Source organism: Orbicella faveolata, unplaced genomic scaffold, assembly GCF_042242905.1.
Source record: "Orbicella faveolata isolate gen_17 unplaced genomic scaffold, um_ofav_v1 contig_14, whole genome shotgun sequence".
In the NCBI taxonomy this organism is placed as follows: domain Eukaryota; kingdom Metazoa; phylum Cnidaria; class Anthozoa; order Scleractinia; family Merulinidae; genus Orbicella; species Orbicella faveolata.
In genome coordinates this window covers 17,662,848-17,675,000 of record NW_028301541.1, presented here as the reverse complement: position 1 = coordinate 17,675,000, position 12,153 = coordinate 17,662,848, and the positions used below count along the sequence as shown (strand labels likewise).

Genomic DNA, 12,153 nt, shown 5'->3' with positions numbered 1-12,153 from the left:
ATTTCAAACTTTCAGCTCTGAAAGTGGTTGCAATCACTCACGATTTGATTTGGAAACTTTTGGTATTTTGGAAAACTGGTCACTGAGGAGAGGTGGTTGCAACCGGAGGTTCGACTGTATTTGCAATGTCATTTTCCCTCACTTGACTGTCCATTTTAGGTGGTAATTTGCCTGTGGAATCCCCATGAATTCACAGGGAGTGATAACAATTAAAATTTAACCCCGCAAATCGTGACTAAAATCGTGACTAATTTTAGCAAGAGAGATTAGCTGGTCTAACTTTACATATTTAATCTTCATATACAACTGTGAATTACAAGGACAGAATAGCAGGCCAAAAATCCAAGTAATCACATGCATAGAGCAGTGCATAGCGTTAAAACGAACTCGACAAGAACTTCTGACTATGATGTAAACAGAGTTTAATTGACAGAGATCAATGTTCCAATTGAAACGAATCACGTGCCAAGACGAAGGTAGAATTAAACCACGTGCCATAAGCTTAGCCGTAAGTCGTATGATGTAAACCGTATGCTGGTTCGAACTGAAATACAATAACAAAAATAGAAGCTAACGTAACTAACATACCGAAGTATAAAGATAAAATAATATAAATGAAGAAACAATCGGTAACATTCTCAACAACGTCCATAACATGGATGTGTAACATAATCGGCACTTATACTGATCGTACGGAAGGCTGGAAAACGATTAATAGGCTACACGGTGTGTAACTTGGACGGTACTTTTATGGCAAAATAACCCTATATTGGAGATATGGACCTAATCAAGCGTGATTTGGAGCATACAGAACTAACTAACCGATTTAGTAACGATACAGACCATTTGATAGGTGATAAAAGGAAACTTAACCGAAACGAATAACAATAGAAAACCTAAGAACTAACCCTAAAAAACTAGGAACAGATTACTCACTTTGGTTTGCACACGCACTGAACTTGACTTGATAGAATAGACGAGTAACAGTGTATAGAGAAACTATGGCCCAATGCTGAGTAGAAGTTGACGCAGTGAAATCTGCACTTGAACTGACCTAACCAAGGAAAACCTCAGGGATATATCTAACCGGAGAACACGTGCGCAAAACCTAGCGGTTATGACTATTTCCCTAACAGACATAGCAGCTGAGGGCTGGTCAACCACAGTAGATTAAGTAAGTAAGTAAGGCCTTGTTTGAAAGTGACAATTACTTGATGACATCTACGGTAAAGTAAGTTCCTGCGACAAAAAACGAGTTAACATCACGTTTCAAAACCAACAACAACCTCCCACAAATGCACAGATAGGAAGTGTGCTGGGGGAAGAGTTGTTCCAAACTTTCTGTACTCTTACCCCTTACCTGTGATAGGATGTCTAATATGAACTCTGATTTGCAACCATGTGATCACCAGCATCAGGTTATGTATGTGTATATTTTGCTGTTTTCTGTGATCATAAAAGAGAATAACATTACATCAGTTATTACCATTAGCTAGGATTTGGTGAACTTCTGTGTTAAGTATGGTGGAAAATAATGGTCTCTAGGTTGCAAAAATGGTTCCTGAGACATTTTGACAGCGCTGACACATGCATGTATATAGTTTTACTCACCATGAAAGCAAACCAATTTGTTTTTAAAAAAATTCATCACCTGAGGAATACATTTAGAAAAATGAAGGAAAAGTAGTTAGTCATGGAATTTTGTACATACTCTGCATTAAGAAAGTCCAGGTTTATTAAAATACATATACCAGGGCTAGACCTGTAACATCATGCAAGTTTTCAAGTTATCCAGTGACAATAATCATATCATCATCTATATGTGCTTATTAAAATGCAAACTTAACATTAATTTTAAGCCAATAATTAATTTTGTTGTTGTTGTTGTAATTCTCTCTATTCCATTTGGTTAAGTTTAATTGTTTTTAACAGTAGTCACTGAATATTAACTTAAACAATGGAAGAAAATAAATCAAATCATCTTAAGAATTTTTACATCCATTACCTTGTTCGCTACGACTGTCTTTTTGATATAACACAGTACTGTAGAATTCAATGACATTTATATTTTATTTAACAGAACAACAAGCCCATCACCAGCAATGTCGAATCCACATGCGCAGTTGAAGCGTAACACTTCACGCTCTTTTTTGATCTTCCGATTGAAGAAAATGTATGGGAATAATTTTTAATTGTTTCGTAGATCCAAACATTTCAAATTCCACAAGCTACCGTCGATCTAATTTAGGTCCTATATTCGTGAAGTTTGTTTCGAAGATTCGAACGACATGAAAACTGTGAATTTCGGTTCTGGTTTTCCATATTCCTAAAAGTTGCATTCTACGACATCATTTACAGTCACTTACACAGAGCAGCCTGCGGTGTGTCCGACATCATTGTATTGATATGAGCCATGTTCACCTTCACCGTCGTTCCAACATTTTTGTGTTTCATTCTCAAAAAATGACTTTGTTTCTCCACATTCCGGGCTCGGTTTTACCTATCCAGTTTACACAAAATTACAGCACGCTGTACGCTCTCCAAAACGCCATTAGAGGGTTGGATACCCATGTAAAACCTCGCCGAATTCATTGTTTTCAAACTGGTCGAGGCCACCATTTGGAAAATTCATTGACCACGCGTTCTTTCAAGCCCATAAAGACTAGAACCGAACAACTTTCCTAACTTGGTAGCGGGAGGAGCGGGGCGGGGGGAGGGGGGGGGGGGGGGAGTGGTCTAATTTTGCTTGAATTTTGGCGGACTTTTGAAATTTAACTGGAAAGTCAAACAGTAAAATATGTTACGTGACGTCTGCTTTTATGTTCATATCAAGGGAATTTTCTCGCTTTCTTGTTGGTTTTCAACCGTAACAGAAGGATGAATTTTGGCAGTCTACGAAGCGGTTGTCCCTACCAACACAGGGAAAACTTCAAAACTTGTCTTGGCAGTAAGTTTATTTACAAATACAGTTTTATTATTTTTATACCTGAGGTTATCTGCAAAAATCTAGTCAAAACTATTTGTTCAGTTTGTTTACCATTTGCAGTTAATACAACAACTTCGACCACAGTTTACCCAAGCGTAAAAGCGGAGCTCCGGTGTCACAGTGATATGTGTATCCCCGTGATATGTGTATCCCCGCACATATATCACTAGTGATATGTGTATCCCCTTCAAAATGGCGGCCTGTGATATGTGTATCCCCCACCCCTCTCCCCTCTACTTTAAATAGCAATATCCTCCTTGAAAGCGATCTCGTCGTCCGGTCGCTTACTGACCCTTACTGGACGAACGACTAACCCAAACAGACTTTAGTCTTTAAACACAAATCTCAATTTTTGTCGTTGAAAAAGCTCCCGTATCTACTGCTAGAATTGTGTTCTTGATCCTAACTGGTTTTCTGCGAGCAGGATATAATGAATTTAAAGTTGAACATCAAATGGATCTAGATATATTTCAGTGAATTTCACGGCACGGAATTTCTAAGACGATATTAATTGCGCGGTGCATTCTCACCCCGCGAGTAACGCATATTCTCCACTGTTCATCCGAATTATTCGTGGAGTGAAACATACATCATTGCTTCGACCCGCTCACCAGAAAATGATTAGTGGCACTCGTGTATCCCCTGCATCCGCTTTTCAGTTCGACTTTTTGTAAGATATGTTAAGTCTCAAGCTGTATACATTGCTATACTGCGAATATTGCTACCAAGTTTCATAATAATCGACTTTTATTCTTCGGTAGATAGCCTAGATAACGGCTGTCTTCAGGGGATACACATATCACTGCGCCATGTAATAATTAGTGATATGTGTATCCCTTGCATGCGGTCGTATACAACCGAGGTCAGTGAAACTCCAGAAATAAATGCCGGGTGTGAATATTTCTAGCAAGCCAGTTTTGACAATGCAAATGTAATGGGCATTTTTCTTCTTGGGTAGAAAGCCAATATAACAGCTGTGTCCATGGGGATACACATATCACTGGTTCACGAAATAATCAGTGATATGTGTATCCCTTATTATCCCCTGCATGCGTGCACGCGTTTTCAGTGGAATAATCGAGTTTCAAAGTCCAGTAAACCCAAGCCGTGTAAAAATGTTGGGTGCTAATATTGCCTGCAGTTTTGACAAGGTTGATGCGCTATATTATAGTTGTGTTTATGGGGATCCACATATCACTGCGCCATAAAATAATTAGTGATATGTGTATCCCCTGCACGCGATTTCAGTTTAGATATTTAGACATTCGAGTTGGAAACTCCGCAAACCTCAACCTGGGTATAAACGTCGTCGCGAGTAAGCAGCCAGCACATTTCGGCAATAATTGGCCCTTTTTTCGATCAGGTACATAGCCAATCTAACGGCTGTGTTTAGGGGATACACAGATCACTGCGCCATGAAATAATTAGTGATATGTGTATCCGCTGTTCGAAAGTTTAGTCAGATATACAATCGAGTCGGTTGGAAGTCAACCAGACTCCAGAAATCCTAAGCTGCTCCGTTGGGCGCGAACTCATTTCTGGTTTCTCCTACTCTTTACAGCGCTCGCTGGAACCTGGCAACCGAGCCGCCATTTTGTTCGTTGAATGCCCACGCGCGTATCAGTGTTTTGTGTATCCCCACGGGGGATACACATATCACTAGCGATATGTGTGCGGGGATACACATATCATGGAGATACACATATCACTGTGACACCGGCGGCCCGAAGGGCCGCCAAGCGGAGTCCCATACTCACATACGAAAAAAACAGGAAACCCATGATTTGATTTTCTCATGGTTATCATGGCTAGCGGTATTGCTCGTGGGCGCGTACGCACGACTGCGACGGCGACGGAGTCGCGCAAGATGGCGGCCACACTCCAACTAAAAGGTTAGCAGAGACATGCAACCTTGCAGCGTTTATCGTATGCGGTCCTTTGCAGTTTCTGGTACGGTTTCTCTTGATTTATAGCCTCCTTTGATATTGGACATCCATGTTATGGTCAAAACAAGGATGCGCTGACCAGTATCATGTGACCATATTGCCGACTCAAGTTTTGAGCTCATCGAGGTAATATGTTTTTTGAAGTTGACCGCTGACCAAGAGTTGGTTTCCTATTGGATCACGAGCTCATGTCAGGTTAACTCGTTGGGCTTGGCTAAATCTATATATTATAAAAGTTTGTATGGAGAGCTGTGGCTAAAATGTAATAGTTCGTATGGAGATCAGGGGCCCGTTTCTCGAAGGTCCCGAAAATTTTTCGCACCCGGAAATTAAAGCCATAGCAATATCTGGATTACAGAGCTGTTTTATTCACATATTCTTAACACGATCAGAGGTTCTCTTCACACAAGAAGTTTCAAGCGTGTACGCTTCTCCGATTTTAGATACAGATGAGCTAAAAATGGCTTTTCGGACCCGAAAAGTTTCCGGGACTTTGGAGAAACAGGCCCCAGGAGTTGACATTAAATCGTTCAATGTATGGGTAATTTACCGAATAAAGACTCTTGAACATTCAATGGTGTCATTTTTTCTCATCCTGGAGAGTTTAAAAGAAATTTGAGTGAATTTTGAAAAATTTGTCCTACGGTGTTATAATAAGAGACAAGGTAGGAAACTTCGGCCAGTTGGACACTCTTCGGAAACGAGTCAAATTTGCACACAAAAAGAGCATTTACTCACAATATTTCTCGCCGAACTCGCAAGGTAAGGCCTGTAGTTTCTCTCTCTGCAATCCAATGAATCACACATTCAGTTCTCACCGTGTTAGCTGGGCAAAAAGTTGAAATATGACGGCCAAAATGCTAAGTTGATCAGTTTGCTGGTCGTCACCGCTCGACCGAGACTGGGAACGTGGTCAATTATCACTCACGGGTGGAGGGCAAGAAACTCCAAAATTAAAAAAAACTTTCGCGTTTTCGCGTGGCCCCGCGTACTTTTATTAATTTTGGAGGGCTCCCGCCATCGCGTCGTATGATTGGCGCAAAAATGACAATAGCCACGACAACAGTTTTCCTGACCGGCAGACGTGCGAGGCATAGTTTGTAAGATCAAAAATTTCTTGCCCTAGCTATCGATAGCTAGCTATATTGCAAGTTGCGATTAACAAAACGAAAACTAAATTGTTTGGTGTTGACTTACCGAGAGATCGATGACATTTGGTCTCCTTCAGCTCAAAGTAAGAAGACAGGAACAATTCTTTTTTAAAAGCAAGAGTACTTGCTCAAGATTATCACTTGTCATGCCCCCAGCCTTCGCTTTTACAGTCAGCGTCATGGCTCTGGAAACGAGATTGGCCGTTATTGAGTTTGTAAAATTTCACAAGAGAAGTTAATACGAAATATCGCCTCACCATATTGCCTCCATTCAGGTTCTCCTGGGATTTGCCGTGACTGATCTAAAAATAATTCACGAGGGATTATCACAGAAATAAGGCCTATATGGACAGGGATATTAACCCTTTGAATACCAACTACGCGTATATGCGTAATTAATGGTCGTGCTCTTCGTACCACTTGTGACGTCATCAATTTAAATGTCATCAGATACTCTTGATAAGCAGATAGTAGTACTAGGCTAGGCCTTTCCGCACAATGGTCAGGATTAGATATCGACGACATTCCGACGTCACAAATCGAAAAACAACGTTATCAGTTTTGGTGCAAAAACGGTGGTAAAATGGTCCACAACGCCTATGATTGAGTCCAAATTTTGGCTTATGCGCATGCCCGGAATTGAAGTTTTGCTCAATTTTGTACCTAATCCTCGAAAAATCTCTCCTTTTAGTAAAAAAAAAGCTCTTTTAACCAAACTTAGGCTTATTTAGCGTCATGGCAGCTAAAAAACCTGACTAAACGGTTAAAAACGGTATTTTTTGGCGAAAGTTTGATATTCAAAGGGTTAACTCTTCTCCTTCATCCTGTCTTGACTGTGTACGGCTGGTCACTCTGAGGAGAGCATGCGGCTGTACAGTACACAGGCTAAAAACAAACAGATACAAGAAACTAAATAGTGAAACTATAGAATCTAATTTAGAGGAAAAACACCCTGAAAACTATAACCTGCTTAGTAGAACATCCCCCTTTAGGCCAAGCTTCTCGAGGGAAAGCTACCCTGCTGAGCTCATCCCCAAGTCTCCTCCTGTACCCCGTAAAACATGTACGGAAATTGCACGGTTAATTATTGTTTGTTAAGTTGTCCACAGGGAACATTGAAGCGATTAGTAACTGAAATTTAAACTGTTTGAGGATTACTTCATGATATAAGAATGCGATTAACGAAACCCAAGAGCAACAAACCAATTAGGAATGATCTGTTCCCTTATGAGGTTTGCGGTTCCTTGATATTGAGTGTAATCTTTGCTTCACTGATCAGAATGAACAAGTCTGGCAAAAATGTAATAACAGTAGTAACACTAAATTACGAATTGTAATGAAAAAAGTTTTCTTTATGGAGGAAACACGTGCTAAAGTGGTTAGCCGTGTGTTTTTTTGTCTGAGCCGGGAGTCTGAAAAACACAAGAGTAAGCAGCTGGAAATTTGCACTGAATGTACGGAAGACATGGAATTGGGAATACTTTACTAACAAAACACTTTGGTTTACTTAACGAGCACTGTGCAGGCTGCAAGATTGTGAACCAAAAAAGACGAGATGACATAAAAGGATCTAATGTTAGCAGTGGCTCTTTGTATTTCGGTATATATGTTTCTGCTTTTGACAAAGACTTGTAGCAGCGCTTTAAATTATTTATACAATATACGTCATGTTAGGAAATATTTATCCAGAGAATCAACTGAGAAATTAGTTCATGCTTTTATTAGTAGTAGATTGGATTATTGTAATAGCCTTCTGTATGGAATCCCGGAATATAAGACTATGAAATTGCAACGTGTCATGAATGCGAGTGCAAGACTTATATATCGTGCGCACAAGTTCTGTCATATAACACCTCTACTCGCAGAATTACATTGGTTACCAGTGCGCGCCAGGATACATTATAAGATACTCTTGATAACTTTTAAAATTTTGCATGGCCTATCACCTAAGTACCTTTCAGATTTAATTAGTATTCAACAGCCTTCGTCCTACCATTTGAGGCGCAACGACAATGGTCGTGAAAGCCAAGAAAACATTGGGAGACAGAGCTTTCCAGGTAGCTGCTCCTTTCCTATGGAATAAGCTGCCAAGGTCCGCGCGCGTAGCAACGAACTTAGAATCTTTTAAGACTTTAATTAAGACATTTTTATTTAAGGAATCATTTCAGTTATCTTAGCATATCTATATCTTTATTTGTAATTATCTTTTACCCATTTAATGTAAATATTTTTTATGATTTTGATAGAAAGATTTGTAAAATTTTAGTTATTAATTACTGTTGTGATGCGCTTTTGAATATTTTATAGAAAAGGCCCAATACAAATAATAAATGTTATTGTTATTATTGTGTTATTGTTACATTTGATTATCATTTTAGTGCCTTTTGTAAGCCCCCGATTTTCACTAGTCCTCGTTTTACATGTCCTTGTTTAAATAGTCCGCGTTTTCAGGTCCTTGTTTTACAAGTTCGCAAGTTTTACTAGTTCACGTTTTACAATTCCTCGTTTCTTTTTGCAAGTCTGCCGTTTCACTAGTCTTTGTTTTTCAATTCTCCGTTTCACAGGTCTTCGTTTTACAAGTTCGCGATTTTTACCAGTCCTCGTCTTATAAGTCCATGTTTGTCAAGTCCAGTCCTTTGTAGTCCAGTCCAGTCCAATCTCTCCAGTCATCGTACGATGACGTCATTTCGCTCCCGGTGTTCCCTTATTCTTCCGTAAAAGAAGAAAAGGTTGGCGAAAGTTTTAATTCCGAGGTCGTTTTCCAGTCTTCACTGGTCGTGATTTCTTAAAGCTAGTTGACGACATCTAAACGGTTCTAAAGGAATCTGTATTTCACAGAAATACCTTTATCTTCTGGAGTATGGAAGATCTGCAGCCAATCTCTGATGCGGAGCAAGCTGCTTTCTGCGTAGAATTGGCGAAGCGGCTTAACATGCTGCGAAGACAAGATCAGTTATGCGACGTAACTTTTGTGACGAAAGATAACAAAGAATTCAAAGCTCATAGAAATGTGCTTTCTGCAGCAAGCCCGTTCTTCTCCAAGCTTCTTCAGAGCGACATGAGAGAGAATCGAGAAGGGATTGTTCGGTTTGAAGAGATTTTGGGTTCTGTAATGGAAGATGTTTTGGAGTTCATCTACACAGGAAGTGTTGAGATAACTCAAGAGAATTCCAAAGATCTTATCGCTGCAGCGAACTATCTTCTCATTCCGGGTTTGAAAAAACTATCTGGGCGATTTCTAGAGCGACAGATGTCCAAAGCAAATTGCATTTCAACATTTTATTTTGCTGAGATGTACCAGTGTGACGAATTGATCTCCAACACCAGAAAGTTCATCCACGCGAACTTTGCATCTGTGGATGAATTCTTAAACTTGGAAGCTAAAGAAGTCGAGAGGTGGATTTCAAGTGACGAAATTTCAGTTGCAGTTGAAGCAGATGTGTTTAAAATCGTGTTAAAGTGGATCGAACAAGACAAAAGCGAGCGAAAAGCATCGTTTGAACAATTGTTTCGTCACTTGCGACTGGCTTTTCTATCGCGTGACTTTTTATTGGATGTCGTGACAAACGAACTTGTGCGAGAGAACTTGCATTGTTTTCAGTTGATTTCAGATGCGGTAAAGCTGACTAGCTTTACATGTGAAGGAGATCTACCGCAGTCGCCGAGAAAAGGTCTTGAAACCCGCGCCATTGTTGCTTGTGGAGGGAAATACACTTTCTGTTATCTCCCAGAGAAAGACGAGTGGAAGCGTTTAGCAGACGGGCTGACAGAGAGAAACCATGAAACTCAAATGATGAACTACCGTGATCAGTTGTACGTCTTTCCATTGTATGGTAAGACACAGAGGTATGATGCTGCTTTTAATGGTTGGTCTAGTTTGGACTTGGCCGTCACAGGGTCTACTAAGGTGGCTGTCCTTAGAGGCGAAATCTACGCGATAGAGGTGAACACATCGACGAAAAAATCCACTATTAAAAGATACGAAGTTGAGCGGTGTTCATGGCAGACGGTTTTGTCATCTCATGAGGGCTTCAGGGAAGATTCTTGCGTTGTTGCCGCTGGCGATCATCTGTATGTTTGTGGCGGGAGGCTAGAGAATGATTTCGTTACGAGAGCTGAGAGATTTAAAACTGTGGAAAACAAATGGGAGGAAATTGCAAACATGCAACAAAAGAGAGGGTGCGCTTTTGGTGTGGCAACTGAAGGAAAGATTTTTGTAGCCGGAGGGAGGGAGGATTGGGAATCATCTTTTAAAACATGTGAGATGTTTAACATCTCGACAAATGAATGGCAATTTACTGGAAGTTTGAATGTTCCTCGCGTATATGGCAGTATGATGTGTCTGAAGGGAACACTCTATGTGCTGGGTGGCATAGATCACAATTATCGACGACAATTTAGTGTTGAATGCTATGACCCTACACGGGACAAGTGGATCGCGAAGACAACCATACCAGTGAAAATGATCTCCAAAGGCAAGAACGAAAGATATACGGGTTGTGTTGTGAAACTTTCCAAGGGAGTACTAGACAAACTTGATGTTATTAAGGAATAGTCAAGCAGGGAAAAAACGAGATTGGAGGAGATCCACTTTTTCTTACATTTTTTCATTTTCGCGAGGGAAAAATTTCTCCTCTACCAGTCTACGCGTTTCCTCGGTGAGATTTCATCATCACTTGAATAATGAAGATCAGTTGAAATATTGAACCCAGATCTTCTACGGGCAGGCGGAATGGAGACTGAGATATAGTGAAATGTGGTTATGACATCAGTTGCGTCTCCAGCTAACAATAGGGAGTTTGAGAAAGCCACGACGGCAACGGCAACGGGAACGTCGCTAAACAAAAGGTTTAATGAGCAGAACAATGGCTGTGCACGTGCGTATGATTCTTGGTACATTTCTTTGCCGTCCTCTGCAAAACAAGAAAGTGAAATGGCCAAATTCCGCGTTGTCTGAACAACGTGAACCACAACGGCTATTTTTGTAAATTTCTATTTCAAATTTATCTCTGTGTCCCAGATTCAGTTTCGTGATAGTTTTGACAGTCTTAAACAAAGTAAATGACTTAAGAGTATCGTCGCCGTTGTAGCTTCTTAAACTCCCTAACGGGGAGTTTACGAAACCACGACGCCGACGCCGAGGACAACGTCCATTAAAAAAATGAATTTATATTTTACCTACGAATCTCGCGATACTCTTAAGTCATTTACATTGTTTATCACTGTCAAAACTATCGCAAAACGAAATCCGGAACACAGCGATAAATTTGAAACAAAATTTAAAAAATTAGCCGTCGTCGTTCACGTTCTTCAGACAACGCAGAATTTGGCCATTTCACGTTGTTGTTTTGCAGAGGACGGCAAAGAAATGTACCAAGAATTATAACGCACATGCACAGCCATTGTACTGCTCATTAATTTTTTTTGTTCAGTGACGTTCCCGTTGCCGTTGCCGTCGTGGTTTCGTAAACTCCCTAATAGCAGATTTGCACGTTGTCGCGATTTAAGTGCAACTACCACAATTCCTTTTAAGTTTTCTTTATCATCTAAATTTTGAATTCCTAGTGGGGTTTAAATAACAATTGCCCTAATTAGCATAAGAAACAGAAAAATCGAGGATTCTAGTAGTTTTAGTCAAATGACGCCATCATGCAAATCGCCTATTTTCAAGTTTTATTAGAAAGTTCCATTTCAAGTCGTCCACTTCCCGCGAACATTGAACGGTAGAATTGGTGAATATATTTACATAGTTTTCTGTTTCAGTATGTTTTAGATTTAATTGGGCTCACTTAACAATGCAAAAATCTTTCGGTCGACAGCTGGCTATACTGTAAGTTGCTATTATTAAAACGAAAACTTAAAATTGTTTTTTGTTTACTTACCCAGAGATCGATGATATTTAGTGCTCTTCAGCTCAAAGTGAGAAGATAGGTACAACTCTCTATTAATTAAAAGCAAGAGTGCTTTCTTAAGATTTTATCACTTGTCATGTCAAGAGCGTTCGCTTTTTCGGTCAGCGGTACGGGACTGTACGGACCTGCAAATGATCCTGGCCCGCAAATGATCCCCG

General features: G+C 40.1%; 1 protein-coding gene and 1 long non-coding RNA gene across 2 annotated transcripts; one reads left to right on the top strand and one right to left on the bottom strand.

Moving 5' to 3' along the window:
- Positions 1 to 2,005: 2,005 nt before the first annotated feature.
- On the bottom strand, positions 2,006 to 2,665 carry LOC149114326 (uncharacterized). Its single transcript, XR_016206446.1, has 2 exons — positions 2,367 to 2,665; positions 2,006 to 2,043 (listed from the first exon to the last, which is right to left on the bottom strand). It is a non-coding gene; the product is annotated as an uncharacterized LOC149114326 (long non-coding RNA).
- Positions 2,666 to 8,811: 6,146 nt separating this feature from the next.
- On the top strand, positions 8,812 to 11,354 carry LOC149114325 (kelch-like protein 24). The gene has a single exon (XM_089286802.1). The coding sequence runs from the start codon at positions 8,944 to 8,946 to the stop codon at positions 10,636 to 10,638; it is 1,695 nt and encodes a 564-aa protein (XP_089142928.1). The 5' UTR covers positions 8,812 to 8,943; the 3' UTR covers positions 10,639 to 11,354.
- The last annotated feature ends 799 nt before the right edge of the window (positions 11,355 to 12,153 follow it).

Coding starts and splice junctions, on each gene's coding strand:
- LOC149114325 (XM_089286802.1), top strand. CDS start 8,944: ATGGAAGATCTGCAGCCAATCTCTGATGCGGAGCAAGCTGCTTTCTGC.